General features: G+C 34.5%; 1 protein-coding gene across 2 annotated transcripts; it reads right to left on the reverse strand.

Annotated features, from left to right (window-relative positions):
* Positions 1–2,763: 2,763 nt before the first annotated feature.
* LOC110455298 (E3 ubiquitin-protein ligase MIB2-like) lies at positions 2,764–23,857 on the reverse strand. Of its 2 annotated transcripts, XM_021505343.1 has the most exons (19): positions 23,755–23,857; positions 22,778–22,831; positions 20,135–20,360; positions 19,527–19,698; positions 18,626–18,741; positions 17,963–18,157; positions 17,426–17,565; positions 16,655–16,765; positions 16,142–16,246; positions 13,461–13,638; positions 12,728–12,861; positions 11,536–11,684; positions 11,028–11,187; positions 9,457–9,611; positions 8,510–8,636; positions 8,046–8,255; positions 7,037–7,212; positions 5,987–6,174; positions 2,764–4,023 (listed from the first exon to the last, which is right to left on the reverse strand). In XM_021505343.1, exons 2-19 carry the CDS (start codon positions 22,787–22,789, stop codon positions 3,788–3,790), a joined length of 2,790 nt encoding a protein of 929 aa, XP_021361018.1. In that variant the 5' UTR covers positions 22,790–22,831; positions 23,755–23,857; the 3' UTR covers positions 2,764–3,787. The 2 variants fall into 2 exon arrangements, with proteins under 2 accessions (XP_021361018.1, XP_021361019.1); XM_021505344.1 differs by lacking the exon at positions 22,778–22,831.
* Between the last annotated feature and the right edge of the window lie 150 nt (positions 23,858–24,007).

The following is a 24,007-nucleotide window of genomic DNA, read 5'->3' on the forward strand; positions in this document are numbered from 1 at the left end:
TCAGTTTAGTGATTTCCACACGACCGATCACTGATGCTGCCCCTTACCATTGACATGAGAAAAATTGCCATTGGACATACTTCCATTTCCTAGGTAAATTTGCATCGGGGTATAACTCCTTTTATCTATGACAAACTGCTAAGGGAAATAGCTCTACTTATAAATGTCACACTGCCACATGACATAACTTTAGTAATAGAACATGGCTTGACTTTGGCTATATGTACTTTATAAACAAGCATTTTGTACAGTTGAAAAACAAATGTTAAAATGACAGCGAGATGTGTAAAGTATAACTTATAGATGCGTATATGTTGAATGGCTTAAGATGCGTATATATAAAAGATGATGTTATTTTACCCTGTCACATTATAATGCAACTTACAGATTATAAATCATTTTCATTAAATACAATTATATTAAATGTTGATATTTCCCTACCTGTACTTGAAACAACAACAGTGATGTATGGCAATATATCAGTGCTCTCATCATCCTTAATGCAACAGGACAAAAACAAAAAAGCAATTCTCAATAAAATCAAGTGAAACTTTCACAATTCAATGTACATAATTGTAAAACTAGACTGTTTAAAACATTATCATATCCTAGATATTTATATACAAGGGAGATAATCTAAACTGGCAAGGGAGGTAATTACTCAGGGATGGCATTGTTACTGATGCCTTAATCAGTTACATATACACATTCACACATACTTACATGCATTAAGAATACTAGTAACTCCAAATATAGATTGTAGCATTTTGTGGATGACTTTCTTCCATCATATTCAGTTCAATTTTTCACCTATAAATTAGTATTGTGATTCATAACACTTAATATAAGTGACCATCTGTACATTGCAATTTGAACTCTATGTATACATTTCCGAAATACTTCATAAACTTAAATGTTCACCTGTCTTGTGTGACCAATTTTCACTCCCTTTCAAAACTATACGGTATCCTTATTTTGAATATAGAAAATAAGAATAAAATTATGACCTAAATAAGATAATACAACACATTTGCTATCAGTATTCGCCTGAACTTGCCATTTTCATAATTTAAGTTTTTACAGCTCACTGCTATGGCAGACAACACAGATATTTCAGATATCAAATACGTTTGTACACAGAACCCAGCAATGAACTTAACTCATTCACCCCTGAGGACACATTTGAACTCTTCCTATTCAAAAGTTGGAATAGTTCATTATGAAATTTCAGGGGTGAATGAGTTAAAGTCTTACAACGTTGTACATCACAGCTTTGCCCAAGCTTTTTCATTCCATATTACTAACACTGCAACTTCAAAGCTTATCAAAAACATTGTCATATCTAAAATATATCTTTATCACCATTGTTTCTGAACAATATCACATGATTTCTGCAAAGAGTCTTGTAGTACAACATTTATAGCACATCTGACAACAGCTGAAAACCTATAACTAGTATATACGAGAATCTGTGATCCCAAAAAACTACCTGGGCCATCCATATAAAATTGTTTCCCAACTCACATTTATTTCAGTTGGTAGGTATTGATATTTCTATTTTTAGACATCTCATATATCTACATAAAAAAGTTTCAGCACTTTTTCTGCAAAAATAAATAAATACTGACAGTTCCAAAGAGATATTTGAGTAGGTGCACTTTTTAGTGTGTCTGCAAACAAACAGTTTTTATAAAGGACAGCCCTGGCCTGATGCTTTAACTAATTCACCCCTGAAGACACATTTGAACTCTTCCAGTTCAAATGTTGGAATAGTTCATTAAGGAATTTCAGGGGTGAATGAGTTAACATGTATCAGCTAAGGTAGTTTATATTATAGTCTGTTATTCCAACAGCTTAGCTTTATGCTTTAACACATATAAGCCAATCTCCTGTGATGTGTAATGACCTCTTTCAGGTATTTTTACCTAATAATTCAGATAAATGTGTAAAAAGTTAATTGCAGCAAAAACATCACCAAACTTTGTGTACCACTTTCTGTTGAAGGTATTAAACACCACAAAATATTTTACAAATTAAACATAAAGATCACATTCTATAATCTTAAATACACTTTTGGCATTTTGAACTCTCATTTACTTTTCTGAGCATTATATTTAATCTTGATTTATTAATAATATGTATGTTTTTTTGTATATGGCATTACTTTACATGGCATTACTTTGTATGGCATTTTGAACTTTTTCAATATTTGAGATATTACAAAATTAGAACTTTTTTTTATTACATACACATAGTCTGCAGACAACATACTCAGCCAATTGGATCCAAAACAACCAGTATATGCATTTTCCTCAAATTCATACATATTACTCAGAACTGTATCGCTGCCGTGAGGCAGGCAATAAGACAACAATGTAGGCAGCAAATACCAGCTTTTGTCAAACAATGCATACACGTCAGCATTGATATATTACATTGATTGTCAGCATTTATCGAAGAATACAGTAATTGTTAGCATAATCGTATAATGCTGTGTTATTCCAACAAAGGTTTTAGTATCGCAATCTATTCACCTTTTTTATGTTATCACAATTACTAATGAACCCCACAAATATATCTGTTGACTCAAACTACGGTATAAGTCTAAGAAAGGCATGACTAGATTGCATGGAATTTATTTGAAATACATTATTTGTTTTCACATCAACACTACTGTCAAAAGAATTAAGTATTATATATACATTTAGTTATCCTCTTAAAAAATCTGTTAATTTTTGTGAGTTTGTCACTTTAATAATACATAAACGGTAACTTTGATAAAACTTTGAAGAGCTATGTTATTCTAAAACTAGAAAGTACCCTTCAACCTTTCATCTGCTAAAACGTAATTCAATTTCAAATAATCCTGGCACAGGTTTAATAAATGAATTTCAAACTTCAATTGTTGCCAGTTTCAAAATTTCTCCTAAAATCAAAATCTATATTTAACAGTGAAATTGATATCACATTACAACTGTACTGCTCCATATATGATGAAAACCCCAAACGTTTTTAAGTTATGCCCTGAACCTTCTCAGGATCATTCAGGATTCTATAACATATTTTATTGGATGATTATCAAGTTTTAAAGATTTAAACTTCAAGTTGGTGATAAGGTCTTAACCAGCAGGAACAAAATTCACCATTACTATTCAGACTTGATAGCTACCTCAATTGAGTTTCAATAATACCTTCCAGGTAGATGTAACTAAGAACTCTTGGTTGAAGGAAATCTAATTCAAGATATTAAAATTCTGAAGAAAACACAGGAATTTATACAAAAACCTATTAATTTCTTCAAAAGACTGAAAAATCCTGAATTCACATAATAGTCCAATATACCAGCTTCAAGTTCATAACCTTCTGCTTCCTCTCAAAGTCCCTCTGATAATATTTGAAACATCAGTTTAATACTTTTATCATTGCATTTATCAATAATTGCAGATAATTGCAAAGTAGGATAATGGCCGACTAATAATAAAATATCAAAACTGATAAAATTTCAGAGATTTAGTTTTTATAAGAGGCTGCTGACAAATGGGAGTTGTTTTCCCCTCATAATCCTTTTTGACACAAGGATAGGACCTAAGAGTAGAGGGTAATTTTCTTCAGCATATGTATGTATGCAACATTATTCTGTCCTTATTTGTCAAAGTTTATAACACATACAACAGATTTCAATAGAGGTTACTTTGTCTCAGTGATAGGCTTACAACACCATAATTGGATTTAACTAAAGAAAAAGTTTTTGTTTTTTGTGACGCATATTCAACAAAGGTGACAGGTTTTAACTGTAAATGGTAATTTTCTTCGTGATAGGTTTGCGACACATGTGACAGATTTTGAGTGCCTCGCCGCACTTGTTGCAGACACTGTGCCCACACAGGAAGACCATGTCTCGTCGTCGCTCCATACAGATGGTACACAGTATGTTCTCCTCCATCTCCTGTAGGCGGCGTTGTAGTACGTTGGACTCGGAGTCTGTCGACAGGGAATTACTGTTTATCTGTAGTTTGGTTCCATCTAAAATTACATACATTCAAGATGATCAGTATTGATCTCGTAACTTATGATATAAAGTAATAACAACAGAATGGTCTAATATTTCTTTGCTTATATATTCAAGATACTAAGAAAATAATTTAACTTCCTTTTCTGTAGCTTTTTAATCTCAATTTTCACACAGAATAAATATTTTAGAACATATTTCATACAAAGAACGATTTGCTGTCAAACCTTTTTGACAAGAAACTCAACATCTTAAATAAACACATTCTACTTTGGTTGTTTAAATAATGTCATAAACACTTTTCAGGTGAGCTATATTTTTTTATAATTCAATTTACTCTAGTGCTAACAGGAGATTAGAATTGTGGAGTTATCAAAATGTGACTAAGAATTGGTGTTTACATTTAATTAATTAGGATGGATGTTATTTGTATTCACAAATTACAGGTAAGTCAGTTCAGCGGGTCAGTTTGGTGATTTACTGTTTGTTTATAGCTCAGAGACAAGGGTCCAGTAGCTGAGGAGAAAGTGATAATGTCAAAGGTTAAGAGCTTTACTAGTGTGGTATCTTTAGACCGTAGTCCAGTCCTCATATTTCAGAAAGAGTTAGATATGAATAGGTATGTGGTCATTCTGAGGGATTGAGATATAAATAGGTGTGTAGTCATTCTGAGGGATTGAGATATAGATAGGTGTGTGGTCATGCTGACGGACTGAGATACAAATACAGGTGTGGTCATTTTCAGGGACTGGTGTATTAATAGGTATATAAAGGTAAATAGGGAAGGCATGTATATCTAATGAGCTGGCCAGTTACTGGTATTAATAGATTTTCTAGTCCATACATCATGGTCTAATTTTAGACACTAATTTTGTACTAGGTGGTTTTCATAGTTTGTATTTAGAAGAAGCTCTATATTTATCTAGTCACTCTATCTTTTGTTTATCTTGTCTTTGGTGATATTTAGTATATTATACAATTAACTAATTTAAGTCAGTCTTTGGGTATTTTAGTTTATGATGGTATTGGCTAAGTTTAGTCTGTCTTTGGGTATTTTAGTTTACGATGTTATTAGCTAAGTTTAGTCTGTCTTTGGGTATATATTAGATTACGATGTTATTGGCTAAGTTAAGTATGGCTTTGGGTTTATTTAGTATATGATGTCATTATCTAGAAATAGTAGTACTTATAAAAGGGATGTTAGGAGTTAAAGAGGGGAGTAAGTTGAGAATTAAGATTTAGTAGACAATGAAGAGTCACTTCCGAACAGAGAGTTTTGAGAAAATTCTGTAGAGAAGAATTAATGATGATTCGGAGAGTATTCTGTAGACTTGTGAGGAGTCTAGTAGAGTGATTTGTAGAGTGAAGATTTTAGTAGTTTGTTGAATTTAGCAGTGTATTGAGTAGTTTAGACTTCACTTATTCAGTTATACTGCTTTTGAATGACATTTTCAGACTTCCAAAGTTTGGCTTAACTATTTTATTTAAAGGAATTTCAGTCGACTTAATTTGATCTCAAATTTGATATTACTAAGAGCTTATTACAAAGTGTGTCAATTTTGCTTTGGTTATACACTTCACTCCTGAAGACACTTTTATCTAACAATTTACTGGAACTAGTAACAAGTACATTGATTTAATTTCTTTTAATAAAACTTAAGTTCACTTTATGAAATCCTGTATGTTGTGTTTTTATAAATTTCATTTGTCAGACAAACTGAACAACTGGACTATCATTAAACATAGAGAAACAAACAAATCATTAACCCTTTCACCCCTAGGTACCTTTAGTAGACTCTACCGTGCATTGATCTGGATGAGTCCATTATGGTCTACAGTGGTGAAAGGGTTAATCGTAACAGAATGACAGTAACCCACTCAAGATTAAACTTGCACTTCAAAAGAATTCAATTTTGAATACCCTCACAACATAATGGTTTTTTTTAAACATCAACAAGAACATCATCCTACAGTTACCTCTGGAAACCTTGGCCTCTATGTTGACTTTACAGGTCAGGCAGCGCTTTGGTTTCATACTACAATCCTGACAAGTGACCACATGTTCACAGGGCAGGAACTTGATGCACGCCATTTGCTCTGAACACACTACACATTCAATGTCCCCGTCACTGGCCTGCTGCATCTCGGATTTAGTGCCAGTCGCACTGCAAAAACAAAAAGTATGATAAGAAAATAATATTGTAATTTGTGTTTGAGTTATTTTATTCTTTTAGGATTACCTACCTCCTACCTCCCACATATGATAAATTTTAAGGAAAAGCCCTAAAACTAATATTAAATCAACTTCATGCCAAAATTGTTGAATAACATATGTGTAACTAATTAATGAACTAAGTTCATATGCATAAGTTCTTTTTACATATATTCTGGAACTCTTTGGAAAAGAAGGTGCTTACCATACCATATAGTATGAAAACATATAACCATGATCTAGAATTTTTATTAAACAAGTACCTGTAATGGTTTATCCAAAGATACTCAGATAGTTCAATAAGACTTGTTTTTTCATTAATGAAATCATTTTATTTTTTCAAAATATGTATACTGTAGAATCATATTTTCGTGGGGTGAAAATTTTGTGGTTTTCATATACTAGCCTATTTCAAGGACATTAAATTTCGCTGATTTCTGATTTTCCCCTATCTATATTACACCAAATATAAGTCTCTGCGGGGATTTAATTTCGTGGATTTTTGTTATCCACAAAATAAACGAAATTAAATGTCCCATGAATATTTATGATTTTAAAGTATTTAAAGATTTTTTGGAAACATAATTTTGTTCCTAATCCAAACTACTATCCATGATACTGTATATGACCTAATAAAAGTCATACACACATTGATTTGAACAAAATCAGATAGATTGCTAATTATTCCAAAAATTTCCAAAAATAGCCATAACAGACAATTTTTTCAAAGGAAGTCCATAAGTTATGGTGATAGGGTCAGGAATGAGGCTCTTATTTGGTTAAATACACAGTTTCAAACAGTAGAAAAATTGTACTTTGATGTGGCGAACTGTTTGATGAGCTCCTCTGTACGTGCGTCACTGATGACATCCATTGGAGTCTTGCCCTGGTGGTTTTTCTGGGTGAGTTTTGCCCCTTGTTGAGCGAGATAACAAGCAATTGCAGGTCCCATTTGTTCATCATCCTCTGTCATGCCGAGTTGGTGTCGGATCTAAAAAGATACAAACGATTGTCATTACATTAACTAAAGGACAATGTTTTATTGTAGGTTTACACCTTACATACAAGAGAACAAGCCCAGAACTCCTTGCCGCCTGCTAGCAGTAAGCCCATTCTCAAATCTCCAAGGGTTACACTCACTTACGTTCTTTGCACCCCTGGAATATATCCTGGCAAAATTGAAGGCCCATGGTTAGCTATTTGACTGGTATCGGGTGAAAAAAAATCTGACCAATCACTAGGCTGATACCTAGCCTTTGAAAATTAAAGAGGAGCAACATCGGACTTCTTAGACAGTCAATTTTACTGTTACAGTGCTACAAAGGATCAAACAAGTCTATTTGTATCATCCACAAGATGGCGTGTACAAAGTCTTTGATATTGTCATGAAAATATTTCTCGGAAATTTGAGGATGCAGTAATCCCAAACCGTATCAATCTTATCATCTACCACGGCAAGCAGATACCGCCTCACTAAATGAGAGTACATATAATTGTTTTCTAATGATATGCCCATAACACCACTACCTGTTACTGCAATCTTGGATTCTAACAGAAACAAGCCAAAGGATATTGGGCATCAAGGATTGAACTATTTACAGGATTCAGTTGTTTAAAACAAATGTATGAATGAATGAATTGAGAACACACCTGTTTTGATAAAAAAGAAACATGATGTTTTTAACTCTAGGCAAGGAGTCAAAAAAAAAAGGTAAAACACATACTACATTAGATGGATTGAATAAAAAATAAATTCCTATTTACTCAAATATGGAACGCCTTTTTTTATTTCATTTTTTGAACAAAGTAAGGGAGATAACTCACAGCATCCAGCATTGGACTATTCTCCTTCTCTGTCGCAACAGTCTGCCTCATGAGGGCGAGATGGAGACAGGTATCACCATCTTCATCCATTACATTGACGTCTGAGCCACACACCACCAGGAGCTCAATGATGGACGTATGGCCCTGCGATACCGCCAGTAGAAGTGGGGTTTGTTGTCTGTTGTTACGATTCTCTATATCAGCATGGCCCTGTACAACATAAAAATAAACACATCAATAATTGGACAAAAAATGTCTTATAAACTCTTTACCAACTTAATAATTGTGGAAAGTAAACATGATTTTATAACCAATACAATTTTACAGGGACTTCTCTCACCATATCACACGAGGTCCCGATAATTCATATCAGGCAAAAATTGATCTGTATAGCAAACACACAACAACCAAACTGTACCATTATTCAGTATCACTAATCTGCTTATTTTTGTTCTAAGACCTACTTGCGAAATAAGTGTATTTGTGACTTCCTTATGTCCATTGAGAGCGGCAAGATGGAGGGCAGAAAATCCATCGTCTTTCTTTATATCCACGATTTGTCGACACTTAGCAAGAATCTTCTCTGTTGCTCTGTAATGTAATTTTTCAAATTTAAAAATCTTGTTCTGATATCATGAGACTCTTACATATTTATTTGTAGTAGATGGAGCTAGTTTATCTGATGAGATACTGATACATCAGCTTTTTGCTAAGCTATTTAATTCTCAGTTCATAAACCTCTTTGACACAATACTATAAAGCCTTTCAATACATTTTTTTCTTTCATATCCAGTTTTTATTTTTAAAGAACATTAACATATTGTAGGATAAATAAATCCTTTTTACCAACAGGTCATCTTTTTGCATTGTGAATTACAATGACAACAAAAATTAATGAATGAGTGTAGGATGGATTTCTCTTGAACTTGCAATGCCAAGGGATGATTATTTTGTCAGGATCGTATAAATCGCTGGAGTATAAATTGTGTGGCATCTCTTTCAAGCACTTGTGGTGTGAGCAAGTCAGAGCAACTCACAGAAAGTGAGAAAAATATGTTTACAAAGGACAAGGGTCATTAAGGGTCATTTCAGGCCCAATCAAGGATTTAGAATAAGTTGTTTTATTCGTAATCTGGAATATGTAATGCACAATTTTGTTGTTATGACAGGGCTTCCATACATGTGCATTGGAAAAAATCTGCACCAAGAAAGATACCCCCAATTAACCAATATTATGGTTATAACAGAAATCGGTAAATAAATTCCAGTTGAATTTTTTTACTTTTATATGAGGCCAAAAATGACCAATAATGACCCAAGTCCTTTATGTGTAGGGAAAATCATACTACTGGTATGCTTGTTTCTAGAATGTCAACATCATTATCTAACATTTGTCATCAAGTGTTCTTACAAATTGTTCCCTTTCAGGGCAGCATGGTGAAGCACATTGAATCCTCTCTTGTTTTTCAGTGTAAAGTCTATGACATTGACGTTCACCAGCAGGTCAATGATCTCCCGATTCTCTTTACCGATGGCATCGTGTAGGGCGGTGTCTTCATACGAGTCCTGTGCATAAACAGTTTATTGTTAAAATCACTCATAAGCAAGACATGTGTAACAAAGGTTACTATTTTTTCAATGCCTCCCCTAGGAGTCGAACACGAGACCTCTGTTTTACTAGTTTTACCCTCTACGGAATGAGCTAAAGAGAAATTATCTCCAGCCAAGTCGGTAGGAAGGGGTTAGTATTTTACCAGGGTGGCATACTCCCCCTCCAAGTAAGAATGTGTCCTGAGTTTTCCAGGGGTCATAGCGATTCTTGTGAAAGTATCGCAGAGCATATTTGTCAATATTTCCCGGGTCCCTATGTGGGCACCATTGTAACGGAGGTAATTGTTTTTCAATGCCTCCGCCAGGAGTCGAACCCGGGACCACTGGCATATTAGTCTTACACTCTCTTGAATGAGCTAAAGAGAAAGTCTCTCTAGCCGAGTCCGTAGTAAGCAGCTAGTATTTTACAAGGGTGACACATGTTTTGATAAAAATGATACAATGTACCATAACCATTACACATGTTTAAAATTAAGATGCTTGTAAATAACTAATAAATGGGGATACAAAGATAATCATTTTCATAATAATATTTAATAAATACACTTTTCATATATTGAACAAATATTCATTCAAACATTGAAGAAGATACGACTGTAATTAAATAGTATTTACATTTTAAACTGCTCCATCTGACAGTGAACCAGTCTGTCGTCATATGATATAGATACCTTAAATGACCTTGGTTTCTTTCTGTAGTAAGTCGTGTAATATTAACCCTTTCACCACTGTAGACCATAATGGACCCCTCCATATCAATGCATGGTAGAGTCTACTTAAGTTACACAGGGGTGAAAGGGTTATCAGTATTACAAGACCATAGAACATCAGATAGTTCTGGTTTCCACTGTTCTGTCATGGTATACCAGATTTAAAATTATCTGTAATACCTGATTTGAAATCTTGCCATCTGAGGCAAAAATCTAGACCAAAATCTAGTTTTATGAGATTCTTATAAACAGTTTTCTAGACATTGGGTGCAAACAAACTTAACTGTAAACTCATTTTAACTCATTCACCCCTGAAATTTCAAAATGAACTATTCAGACCTTTGAATTGGAAGAGTTCAAATGTATATTCAGGGGTGAATGAGTTAAAGATGGATGAGAAATGTTTTTCAGCATCACCTAATTTTGTACAGATAAGGGTATTAAACCCCAAATGAACAATGGAAGAACATCTACCATCTCCCAATTATTTTATCCTTTCGCTTGAATTCCCTGATCTATAACTCACAATGGCGATTGAATTCCCTGATCTATAACTCACAATGGCGATTGAATTCCCTGATCTATAACTTACAATGGAGATACATGTTATCAATCTCCATGTGGAATTTTAGTCCCCAACACCAATATGTTGAATCAATACCTGTATGTTGACGTTGCACTGATCATGTGCGAGGAGGATCTTGACACAGTCGAGGTGTTGTTTGTTGACGGCCACGTGGAGTGTGCTGCAGCCACCATTGTTCAGGGCGTTTATATGAACCTTCTGTCTCAGTAGTAAACGCATCACTTCAGCCTGATTCCTGTTTTACATACCATTCAAACTTCAAAGAGGTGCAAGTTAAGTTTCGGGTACCAATAGCAAAATGAAAACATAACGTGATGATGACTTTGAACAAGAAAGTTGTAAGGCAAATACCTGGAATATTAATGGTACTGTAATATTTTGCATTTTTTTTAAACATCAGGGTTTTAAATACTAACCTAATTCAATGTTTAATTAGATTTCATTGGATTTGTAATTTTCATTGTTTTGACAACAAACTTCCAATAAATTTTTCTTTGTGAAAAGGTAATGTTCAATAAAAAAAAATGTGGTTTTCTGCCCGAGTTGTATAAAGCAGATTAACGTATAATTTTGAAGCACTTACCCAAATGCTGAATAGTGGAGAGCCGAGTCTCCATCTTCGTCCTGGAGCTCCAGATTGGCCCCAGCATGTAGCAGGATCTGTACGATCTCCGTGTGTCCCTGATGACTGGCCACCTGTAGAGCTGTCTTACCTGAACTCTTCATGTCCACCTACAAAAGCCATGTTAACTTGAATGCTATGTATTGATATGCATACAAACCGCACATAATATTGATCAATTATGGACTTTATCTGAGGTGAACATGCATTTATATAGACCTGAAAAGGATATTATAATCGAGACAATGTCGAGGTCAATATAACTTTTCAGGTCCATATAATCACATATTTACCAAAATGAATAGTTCTTAATTATTAGATATGAAATCATGCTGTTTTCTTATTAAGCAAAATAGAAGGTAATAAAATTGGCAAGAAAAAATGACTGTTTTAGGCAGTGAACATTGTACTGTTACAATTGAACTGACATCATATGGAGAATATTAACCTGATGTATCTAAAAAATAGTAACTTAAGGTTAAAATAACACCAACCTCCACGTGATTGTGATTGACCAAATGAGAATATAGGAATAAGTTGTGATTGTAAATGCTAGATAATGATTAAAGATGTTTATTTCATAAGCTATCAGGATGATCATAACTAACCTTGTCAGGATGTTTACTGAATGAGCTATTGGGATGATCATAATTAACCTTGTCAGGATGTTTACTTCATAAGCTATTGGGATGATCATTACTAACCTTGTCAGGAAGTTAACTGAATAAGCTATCAGGGTCATATCAAACCCTATCAGGATATTTACTGAATAAGCTATCAGGTTCATAGCTTACCTTGTCAGGATGTTTACTGAATATGTTATCAGGGTCATAGCTTACCTTGTCAGGATGTTTACTGAATATGTTATCAGGATCATAGCTTACCTTGTCAGGATGTTTACTGAATAAGTTATCGGGGTCATAACTTACCTTGTCAGGATGTTTACTGAATAGAATATCAGAATGATCCTAATAAGCTATCAGGGTCATAGCTTACCTTGTCAGGATGTTTACTGATTAAGCTACCAGGGTCATAGCTTACCTTGTCAGGATGTTTACTGAATAAGTTATCGGGGTCATAACTTACCTTGTCAGGATGTTTACTGAATAGAATATCAGAATGATCCTAATAAGCTATCAGGGTCATAGCTTACCTTGTCAGGATGTTTACTGACGATCTCCTTGACGATTTCAGTGTGACCTTGAGCAGCCTCCCTTACAAGCCTGTCTGGTCCCGAGTCCAAGGACTTTATCTCCATCAGCTGTTCCAACAGGGAGGTCAAGCTCACTGTAAAATGAAAATATGGTTTAAAATTATTTTTATTACTTATTTTTACAAAGGAAATCAACATTTGAGAAGAGTATTATTTATGACAATTGGATGGCTCTTTACCTACAGACAATGCAAGGCCACACTTACCCAGCACACCAATTATTAACTGACCATTCTGCCTGTGAACTATTGCCCTCTATTTTACTTTTAGGTCTCCATTGTCAAACTTCACATCTTATCTCTGACTTCTATAAACAAGATCAACACTGATGACATTTGACCTTAATAACAGAGACTACCACTGCCAGCAACCCCTGACCTTGACCATTGCTTAGAGTGCTAGTGACCCTGATGTTTAAAACTTAAACCACCACTTATTACCCAGACTTGATTAACCTAGGCTAACCCAAGTGACCCCAGACTTTTAGCACAAAACCAAAATATCAGTCTCTGACTTTTAAATTCAGACCGTAGTTGAGCAAAGGCAACTAAATAAGGCAACCTTTGACTATTATTACACAATACAAACAATCTGCCATGACTCTGCATATTATGAACACGGCCCTCAACAGGTGACCCCTGACCTATACATGTGACCTCTTGCCAATATTTACCCCCTGAAGCCTCCTCACGCTCAGGTGCCGCCCCATTGGTGTTGTTGACATTTGGCTGCGCATGCTGGGCTAGCGTACAACTCGCAGGGTTCAAAGTCCATGTTTGACCAGCAGACACAGACACTCTGAGGTCCCCATCCGGATAGACCTTCAGTACTCGACCAGTCTTCCCTAGGGCCTACAACAGGGAGGCAACGTTTGGTTCGCAAATAATATCACAAGATTAAATGAGATACAAGAAAATTTAGACATATGTCGAAAATTTATAACAGTGAACATTTTGTGTAAAAGAAAACTGGTGTATCAGCATTGAACCGAAAAAGCTTACTACAAATCATATTTTAGAGACGCTTTACAAAATTTATAAATCTTGAAATTAATATTGCTGCAATACATACATTGTAAAGAAAAGGCAGTAGATCATATACTGTTTTATCTACATGAATGATATTTAATACATGAAATTGGACATTTTCTTATCAGGAACTGGGGAAATGTAAATTAAATGATTAAGATTTTTTTGTTTTACATATATATCACAGCTTTCCTACTTTTATCTGCAAAGCTGCATACTACAGCCATCAATACTTCAAAAGGTCAACCTGTATATTGCAGTCAACATTTTCATCTACAAAGCTGTATACTTCAGCCATCAATACTTCAAAAGGTCAAACTGTATATTGCAGTCAACATTTTCATCTACAAAGCTGTATACTTCAGCCATCAATACTTCAAAAGGTCAAACTGTATATTGCAGTCAACATTTTCATCTACAAAGCTGTATACTTCAGCCATCAATACTTCAAAAGGTCAAACTGTATATTGCAGTCAACATTTTCATCTACAAAGCTGTATACTTCAGCCATCAATACTTCAAAAGGTCAAACTGTATATTGCAGTCAACATTTTCATCTACAAAGCTGTATACTTCAGCCATCAATACTTCAAAAGGTCAAACTGTATATTGCAGTCAACATTTTCATCTACAAAGCTGTATACTTCAGCCATCAATACTTCAAAAGGTCAAACTGTATATTGCAGTCAACATTTTCATCTACAAAGCTGTATACTTCAGCCATCAATACTTCAAAAGGTCAAACTGTATATTGCAGTCAACATTTTCATCTACAAAGCTGTATACTTCAGCCATCAATACTTCAAAAGGTCAAACTGTATATTGCAGTCAACATTTTCATCTACAAAGCTGTATACTTCAGCCATCAATACTTCAAAAGGTCAAACTGTATATTGCAGTCAACATTTTCATCTACAAAGCTGTATACTTCAGCCATCAATACTTCAAAAGGTCAAACTGTATATTGCAGTCAACATTTTCATCTACAAAGCTGTATACTTCAGCCATCAATACTTCAAAAGGTCAAACTGTATATTGCAGTCAACATTTTCATCTACAAAGCTGTATACTTCAGCCATCAATACTTCAAAAGGTCAAACTGTATATTGCAGTCAACATTTTCATCTACAAAGCTGTATACTTCAGCCATCAATACTTCAAAAGGTCAAACTGTATATTGCAGTCAACATTTTCATCTACAAAGCTGTATACTTCAGCCATCAATACTTCAAAAGGTCAAACTGTATATTGCAGTCAACATTTTCATCTACAAAGCTGTATACTTCAGCCATCAATACTTCAAAAGGTCAAACTGTATATTGCAGTCAACATTTTCATCTACAAAGCTGTATACTTCAGCCATCAATACTTCAAAAGGTCAAACTGTATATTGCAGTCAACATTTTCATCTACAAAGCTGTATACTTCAGCCATCAATACTTCAAAAGGTCAAACTGTATATTGCAGTCAACATTTTCATCTACAAAGCTGTATACTTCAGCCATCAATACTTCAAAAGGTCAAACTGTATATTGCAGTCAACACTTTTATCTACAATGCTTCATACTACAGCCATCAATACTTCAAAAGGTCAAACTGTATATTGCAGTCAACACTTTTATCTACAAAACTGTATACTACAGCCATCAATACTTAAAAAGGTCAAACTGTATATTGCAGTCAACATTTACATCGACAAAGCTGTATACTTCAGCCATCAATACTTCAAAAGGTCAAACTGTATATTGCAGTCAACATTTTTATCAACAAAGCTGTATACTGCAGTTGTCAATACTTTAATCTTTTCATCACTGTAGACCATAATGGACTCATCCAGATCAATGCATGGTAGAGTCTACTAAAGTTACATTAGGTGAAAGGGTTAAACTGTCAAGCTTTACATTGCAGCTGTCAATATTTTTATGTAAACCTGTATACATTGTACTACACCTGTCAATACTGTAATCTGTTAAACTGTATACGGCAATACGTGTATCTGTTATTAAAGAGCTTCAGTTGTCATGATTCAATACAGACATTTAGCTATTTTACAAAGACGAAATCAAAATAGGGGAAATACCTAGACACCTAGAAACTGCTGCTACTGATAAGTCCTTTCACCACTGTAGACCAAAATGGACTCATCCAGATCAATGCATGGTATAGTCTATTAAAGTAACATAGGGGTGAAAGAGTTAAGTACACAGCATGGAATAATGGTAAAAGAATCTAACTGTTGATACAGACATGGATGAAGTCATATTACAAAATAAAACAATGACTGACGTAACGTCACAAGGAAATGTTAAACAGTGAGTATACTGACCGGCCGCATGTTTTCTGACCATTCTCCATGACCCTTCTGTAGTTCCTTCACTATATGTATGTCCTGCGATATCTTTACAATGTCATTTAATGCAAACAAGTGCACCTGAAAAAATACAGCTTCAAAATGAGTTTGCATTTTAAGAAATGTCACTGAAGGATAATTAGTATTTGGTTTTCAGTTTTAAATCAAAAGGATTAAAAGAAAATGAATGTGATCAGATATTTTTTAATGCCTAAAGATTTCATAATTCATCTGCATGAAAACTTCAATTTTTCTCTTTTGTTCATCCAACTGGATGCATGTTTATCTTATTTTTGTAATAGATCCATTTCTTTAATAAGGATTAAGTCTCATGCAGAAAACTTTCAGCAATAATACAGTTTTAATAGTGGTTAAATATAACTGGAATTTTATGCTGCATGAATATGAACCTTTTTATTAAAATATTACCTCATGAATGCAAAGTTGTATAGAGTAGGTGAACTATCTTTCACCATGATTTCGTTTTACCTTGGTCAGGGCTCCAGCATGGAACGTCCATCGATTACTACATCCTTCATACTGTACCCTTACATCCCCGCGGTCTGTGATGCGATGGACTGACCCAACCTTGCCAATGTACTGAAAACAAATCAAATGATGTTACTTCTTCAAACAAAATAACATTACTCGATTAACTTTAATCAATCAAAACCATAAATCAATATAGTATTAGTATTGTACATAAGTAACCTTTGAGGAATGTACATACAGACAAAAACTAAACACAAACCCAAGAACTACTTTTTAAAAGCTTTGGAATAGGATCCAATAAGGGGCAGAATTTGTAAACACGCTACCTGTCCCCCTGACTGCCTGCAGTATTGAGTGAAATGTCTCTATGATTTTTGACAACTGACTTTGCTGATGCGGCACATGGTGGCTCAGTGAGTTGTTGTCAACTTGACAAAGGTAACAGACATTTTCGACAGCTCGCATAATAAGGTTTCAATTCCTGTTTGTGTTCAAAACAAACTTATCCTTTACTTTTGAAAGTATTGTTCGATATCCCCCCCCCCCCCCCCCAATGGTTGGGGGTTAAAACTCGTTTCATAAATCTCATATGAAATTGAAACTCATGTAAGATCCTATACATCTGTTATTATATCGGAAAAGCTACCAAAATTACAATCTGCAAATGAACATGTCCAACAGACACACAGAATACCCCCATATCATCAGTGGAGTTAAAATACATCCTAACATAATGTAAACTTAGCTTCTTTTTGCCTGAACTCATACCTCTGCCATTCGTGGATTCCAGCCACCATGACCTTCCTGCATGGCCTTCAGGATATCTGCTTCTAGGTCAACCTTGACCTTGTCCCCGACCTTGAACTGACACTGCACACCTCCTGAGGTCACTATATCTGGGAACTCTCCTGCAGTGTGGAGTTGTGATAATTAAGTTTTGCAAAAAAATAAACACTCAGCAAAGTTCAAGAAACAAGATAGTAATTTGCAACAAATATGACACATTATAATCAGGACAATAGACACTTTTCAAGATGTTGGTATCAAAGGAAAAGACCATGGAAACATTATTTTTTTCTCAAAATATTGGCAAAAATGTTAAGAAATCTGATGAAATGTACCTTGAAATAATTCTTGAGATATGAGGTTTATTAAAATTGTCCATAATTATAAGCTTTTGTTTTAACCATTAAATGCAACCTTAAAACCCATTGAATAAATTTCAAATGAGGGTTGAGGAGGACATCGTATTCTGTGATTTCTGCCAGTCTATTAGAGACTGTTATGACACCAATCTACACATACCCAGTACAGGAAGGTGCTCCTTGTAGTAGGATGGTCCGTTGGCAGCACTGATATATTTCAGGTCTACCTTGCCCTTGTGTCCTACACGGTAAACATTGGTAGATCCGGACGTCCATGTTACGTGGGCTACACTTCGCCCTGATTCCGAGTCCCATCCTCGTATATCTGTCACCTTGCCTATCTTTCCTTCCCCACCTGTATGGGTGTGATTTATATCAATACATACCATCATGTTCAACAACTTATGAATGTATCATGTTAAGAAACTTCAATAAGTTAACAGAAGACTGGGATATAATCAGCAACTTCACTTCAAGGTTTACATAGTTTGGCCCACTAGGTTGGGTCATTATCAGAATACTTTAACAGTTTTTAATAACATTTATAGCTACAACTCTTTAATTTTTCTGGTTACCATCATTCTGACCTGAGAAACAAGACCTGTTTTTGGACAAACATATCTTACTTGATATATATATCATGAAACAAATGTTCAGAGTTACAGCATAATTGATAACATCCACAATTTACAGTTCACCTACAAGAAAAAATTCTCTGTCCATAAGTTTTTGAATTATTTATTATAACGGCAAAAGATATCTAGGACACTAAATATATATGCTTTGTACTGCTCCCTGCTATACTCTGACAAGGGAAGCTTACCATCCTGGTTAGCCCAATCCCAGTCTGGTCCTCGTAAAACCCTGGCCCCGGGGAAAATTCCCCAGGATTGGATTTTATTACTGTTCACACTATCCTTCCTTTTTGGCATTTTCACTCTAAAAATAAATAAAGCATTCATTCTTTTTTTATAACATTCTCAAAACTGGAACCTATATTATATAGCTAACAGATTGAGTAAATAGGAAATGTTTGTGATCATATAAAAATGCTTCATGTATGTCCATGATGTGTTCTTATATATATGAATAAATACATAGAGTAATTTTCTATTTCAGCAAAACAGTTTCATTAAGTTTTAGATACATCTAATGTTCAAAGTCTTAGCAACACCATTTAGGTTTGGAGAGTGAATTTGTTATATTTCACTAAATATTTGTAATAGACAACTTATATATAGGCTCCTACAGAATCGGAAAGCAGTCTTCCATGTTCTCAGCATAAGGGACAATATATAGGAGTCAAAATGTGACACCTCTGATTTCCATCTTTTCATTCCTCAAATCTATACTATTGGTGTTTTTTTTAAATATAAACTTTCGTTATTTCAACTTATATTAATCACTTAAACACTCTTGTTGGTCTAGATGTTAGGGTGGGGTGGGGTGGGGGGTGCGGAGAGAGGGGGGTTGGTGGTCTGATTTTGGGAGGAAACCAGAGTACCCGGAGTAAACCCACGTGGTTGGGCAGGTGACCCCATACCTTTAATTTTTCACGTCCGAACCCCGGCCACCTTGGTGAAAGTGCCCTATCCACTGCTTCACCTGACTACCCACTATTGTTACTATTACTGTCGTTCTGTGTATTCTCCCTTTCCACCAATTGTCATATATGACCTTAATCAAAACAGTGTAATATCACAAACATATAAACATGTACATACCCTTTTGAAGGAGATGTCTCAAATCTGAGAAAGGAGTGGCCTAGGTCGTGTTTGTCCGACATGTAACACTCGGTACACAGGTCAAAGTCGTGACACTTGGTGCACTTCCACCGCATTCCCTGGATGCCCTGCTTCTTACAGCCATCACAAATGATGTTCGGATGTTTTACACCTAAAACAACACATTTTATATACATGGTTACATGTCAACAGCAATACAGTTAACAAATTATTGTAGAATCTTTTTAATTTAAACACTTATATTTAACTTTCCAGAAAATACATATATTCAAACTGGTTACAACCCTAGCACCAGGTATGAAACCCCTTGCTATAATCAAGCCTGGGTTCTCAAGCACTTAACTTTCTACACTTCACAAATAATTGAAAAAATTTCAGAGATTATGCTTGATAATTGCAAAAGATACAAAATAACATGTATATTCATCCACAAGAAAATCAATAGTGATAAGCTTAGTGAAACAAGGAAATAGATGAGAATTTTATTTTGTTGATGTATTTTACATCTGCGAGTAAGAACAAGATAGCTAAATCATGACTGAATCGAAATGTGATCTGTGATAATAATAAAAGTTATATTCACAAACCTGTGGGTGCATTGTCCAGAACTCGAAGGTCATAGGCGCCCTGATAACCCACTCGATAATTGGTGCGAGCTCCAGAATCCCACTGAACTACAACAGTTTTATCTGGCGAAGTGGAACTGCTCGGCTTGCCTATTTCCACCACTGTGCCAACGTGACCCTCTCCGTCATCTTGGTTACCCCATTTCCAGTCTGGGCCACGGACCGCCCGTAACCCCACCTCCATAGCCTTGGAAAGAAAATTGAAAATCAGTCAATGTATCAATGCATTAGTGTTGCAAAATACTTCATATTAATTTATAATTCCGAAAAAAACCATATTAATTTTGGAGAAATGTTTTAGTTATCTTTCTTAATGCTAAATGTTTTGAGCAAAGGAGACAAATTTAGAATCTAATTACAATAAAATATGTGGAGAAGTAAGTAGGTTAGATATGCTAGTAATAAACATTTGAAGGTGTGGATTTACTGCAGAAAATAATTTGATTAAGCATGGTTGAGTAGGTGATAAAATGGAAACAGAGATAAGTATAGTTGGTTCTGTGAAAAAAAATCAATGAAATTTGTCTGCATGGCATTTGTTTTATATGTAAATGTATGTTTATCAAGCTGTCAACTCAGCTGGTATTTATATGTTGATCTTATACAAATTTAAATATTATCAACTTATATTCTCTTTTCTTTGTATTGCAATAATTTCTAAAGGTTTTTTTCAGCTAGTCCCAGAAACACAGCTAACTTTGATAAAAGAACAGATTAAGTTCAACTTGGAAAATAATTTGGACCTTGATATATATACCTGCCACGAACTCCAACTTAGATAAGATATATATATATGCCTACCAATACAAACTCCTTCTCTGCTTCCATTTATCAAGTCTGTCTCCCCCAACCCCCGACATTGGACATTTATCAGTGCTAGGCCTACTGTGTGCATTTGTATTACTTTCACATTTATTTGGATTATACCAATTAAACTATAAACCAAATAACAATTATATGTCACATATCATATACAATGCCTCCAGTAAAGATCTATACCTTTATAATGTTTCACTCTTATGAGTTGTGCTGCATGAAGAACAAGAATGATCAAAAGTTTTGTATTCAGAGGAGTTTAAAATTTGCTAACTTAACCTAATTCACTTTGTAGTGTTAGGCTCTTTAAACTATTGTTGTTGATCTTGGCACAATATCTGGTTAACAATTACTTTTCCACATCAAATTGATAGATGTACACATGTATAGAACATACATAGTACAGTTGGTACAAAATCTTTTTGGAGTAGCCACTGCTTCAGAAAAAAATAATAGTAGCAGTAGGTTTCCTTGACATAAGGCGGACAAATTACAGGCGTTTTCCTTCCCCTCCCCCCTTCAAGCCCCAAAATTAAACCATTTTGCCCCATTTTTGTTCAGATTGCCCCAATTTACAGTTCATTTTGCCTCATGTTTGACAACCATATCGCCCAAAAATTTCTTTTTTGACCAAAAATCTAAATACATATATGTCGCCTCAAGAGCTAGCAAACAATATACTAAAACTGGTGGTAACTCATGTATTTTCAGAACTGGTATTATTTCCTTTTTATTACAAATACCCATGTTTGTGTATTAAATTACAGTCTCATTAAGTTTATATCTAAAGGATAAAGAATGAGACATTCAGTCTGCTCTTTTGAAAGTGGTGCACTTATTACCTAGTCCGAATTATTTTGACGTTTTATCGACTTCTTTTTATATAGGTCTGGCGTCGTTAATCAACACCAGACCTATATAAAAAGAAGTTGATAAAACGTCAGAATAATTCGGACTAACTTATTACCTTGCTGTTCAGTTGACTAGCAAGTTCCTCTGCATAATCAAATATTCCATGAATATTAAAATCTGTTCTTAAAATATCAGCATTTAAAGATATGAAACAATATTAGCAAAGTCAGTATTCTTACAGCACAGGTGTTTTTTTAACAACAAGTCTCTATATCTAAAAGTAAACTACCTCAATAAAACTTTGCTAAATGGTCTATTATAGTTAATCAGGTTTGGAATTTAGGGTTCAGGATTTTTTTTTTAACCTTTCTATATGTTCTGAATATGTTAACTGAGTTTTGTGTTACTAAGTCCACAGGTCAATAAACCAATCAGTATGATTGATGACTGAATGTGTGACACAAAAAATCAAAATGAAACGTTTTTGTTTATGTAATTATGCAACTTGCAGAAACATCTTAAAACGAACATTATTTTTTTAACTATATGCTGATTAAAACGTTTAAATGGGGAAAATGAAAAGTTAAAACATTCAACAAATCAACTTTTTGAATATAGCATCCAAAAACACTATTGAACGGTAAACTAACTCACAGGATATTAAAATTGAACAACAGATTGTGAGGGAAAATCAAATGCCCAGATCACAAAATAGATTACATGCCACTCAAAAAATGCATTGATTTTTGGGTGATATATGTTTTTTTGGGGAAAATAGTTTTTTTGATACATATGCAGCGTTATGGTTTCGAGTGTGTCTTGCTGTATAGAGTGCCATAGCTATATATAGGTAGTACACCCAGCTGACAGTCCTGTAGTGTAAATAAACTTTTAATAGCTTTTAACATGCTCGAATACCATATAGTGAAAATTCACCTGCGGACTCATCAGATTGAAGTTCTCAGGGTGCTCCAAGACTGGAAGGAAATTCTATCAACAGAACAGAACAGTATGGCGAAATTGTTTGGGTAATATGAATCAATTTTGGGACGTAACAGCTTGAGGCATTACAGTTTTGGGGGTGAAACATTTTACACTAAGATGGACCTTATAACCTCACACTAACCACAGGGGCACGGTTCAATCTATATCTGAGGCTGCCTTGTTTACCATATATATATACATAATAATGTTAATAGTTATGATTAACAAGGAGGCCTCGGATATAAATTGATAAATTGAACTGTGCCCCAACTGAAATAAAGCCTTTACTTCAGTTGGGGCACAGGGGCATGAACGAAGAGTGACTAAAGGCTATCAACATTTAAAAGAAAGTCATGTTATCTACTTCAGGACATAAAAGTAATCTGACAATGAATGAGTCCCAACTTTCTAAACATAAGTTTCATTTTGAAGTTTTACACATTATTAAACATCCTCATTTATACTTGACATAAAATAATCTGTATTGCGTTTCATTTTTATGTGTATTCTATGATAATAAAAAAAAATCATTTGTTTGATAACATTGATATGAAACATTCTAAGAAATCAAACATTTCTTTTTGCCCAATTCTTCCAAAAAAAATCTGTGTAGTATTGATCACTGGACCGAAAATGAAAATGCCCATCCATTTCTGGTATAATGGTAAATAATGTTCGTGGGAAATCCTATTTATCTATAAGAAATGTAGACTAATTAGTCCAGCATATGAAAAATATGATCGCAACAAGGCTGAATAAATTTACAAAAACAACATCCCGGAAAATCCGACACAAAATATCTGACAAGAAATGACAGACAACGGTGAACCCCTTCCATAAGGTCAAACCAATATTGCAATAAACTCGTTTCAGTCGTTCTAGGAGAGTTGTAAATAAACTATGCTATATCAACAGTGTACAACATATACCTGTGAGGTTACAACAATGCGACTCCTTCGTCAAAGATCCCGTATTTCTCAAAACAGGACAGAAATCTTTCGCCAAATAAAATCTTGATATTCCAACCGGAAGTAGAATAGGTATTTGCACCGAGAGACTATTCACTCATTTTATTTGCCAATATAAAATGTAAACAAAACAGTTAATCACATTTATCTAATTTAAGGATGACAGGATTACTACGTTTTAAGGAAATATATTCTTAAACAAAATGTTACAAAT

Source organism: Mizuhopecten yessoensis, unplaced genomic scaffold (genome assembly GCF_002113885.1).
Source record: "Mizuhopecten yessoensis strain PY_sf001 unplaced genomic scaffold, ASM211388v2 scaffold8195, whole genome shotgun sequence".
Classification (NCBI taxonomy): Eukaryota; Metazoa; Mollusca; class Bivalvia; order Pectinida; family Pectinidae; genus Mizuhopecten; species Mizuhopecten yessoensis.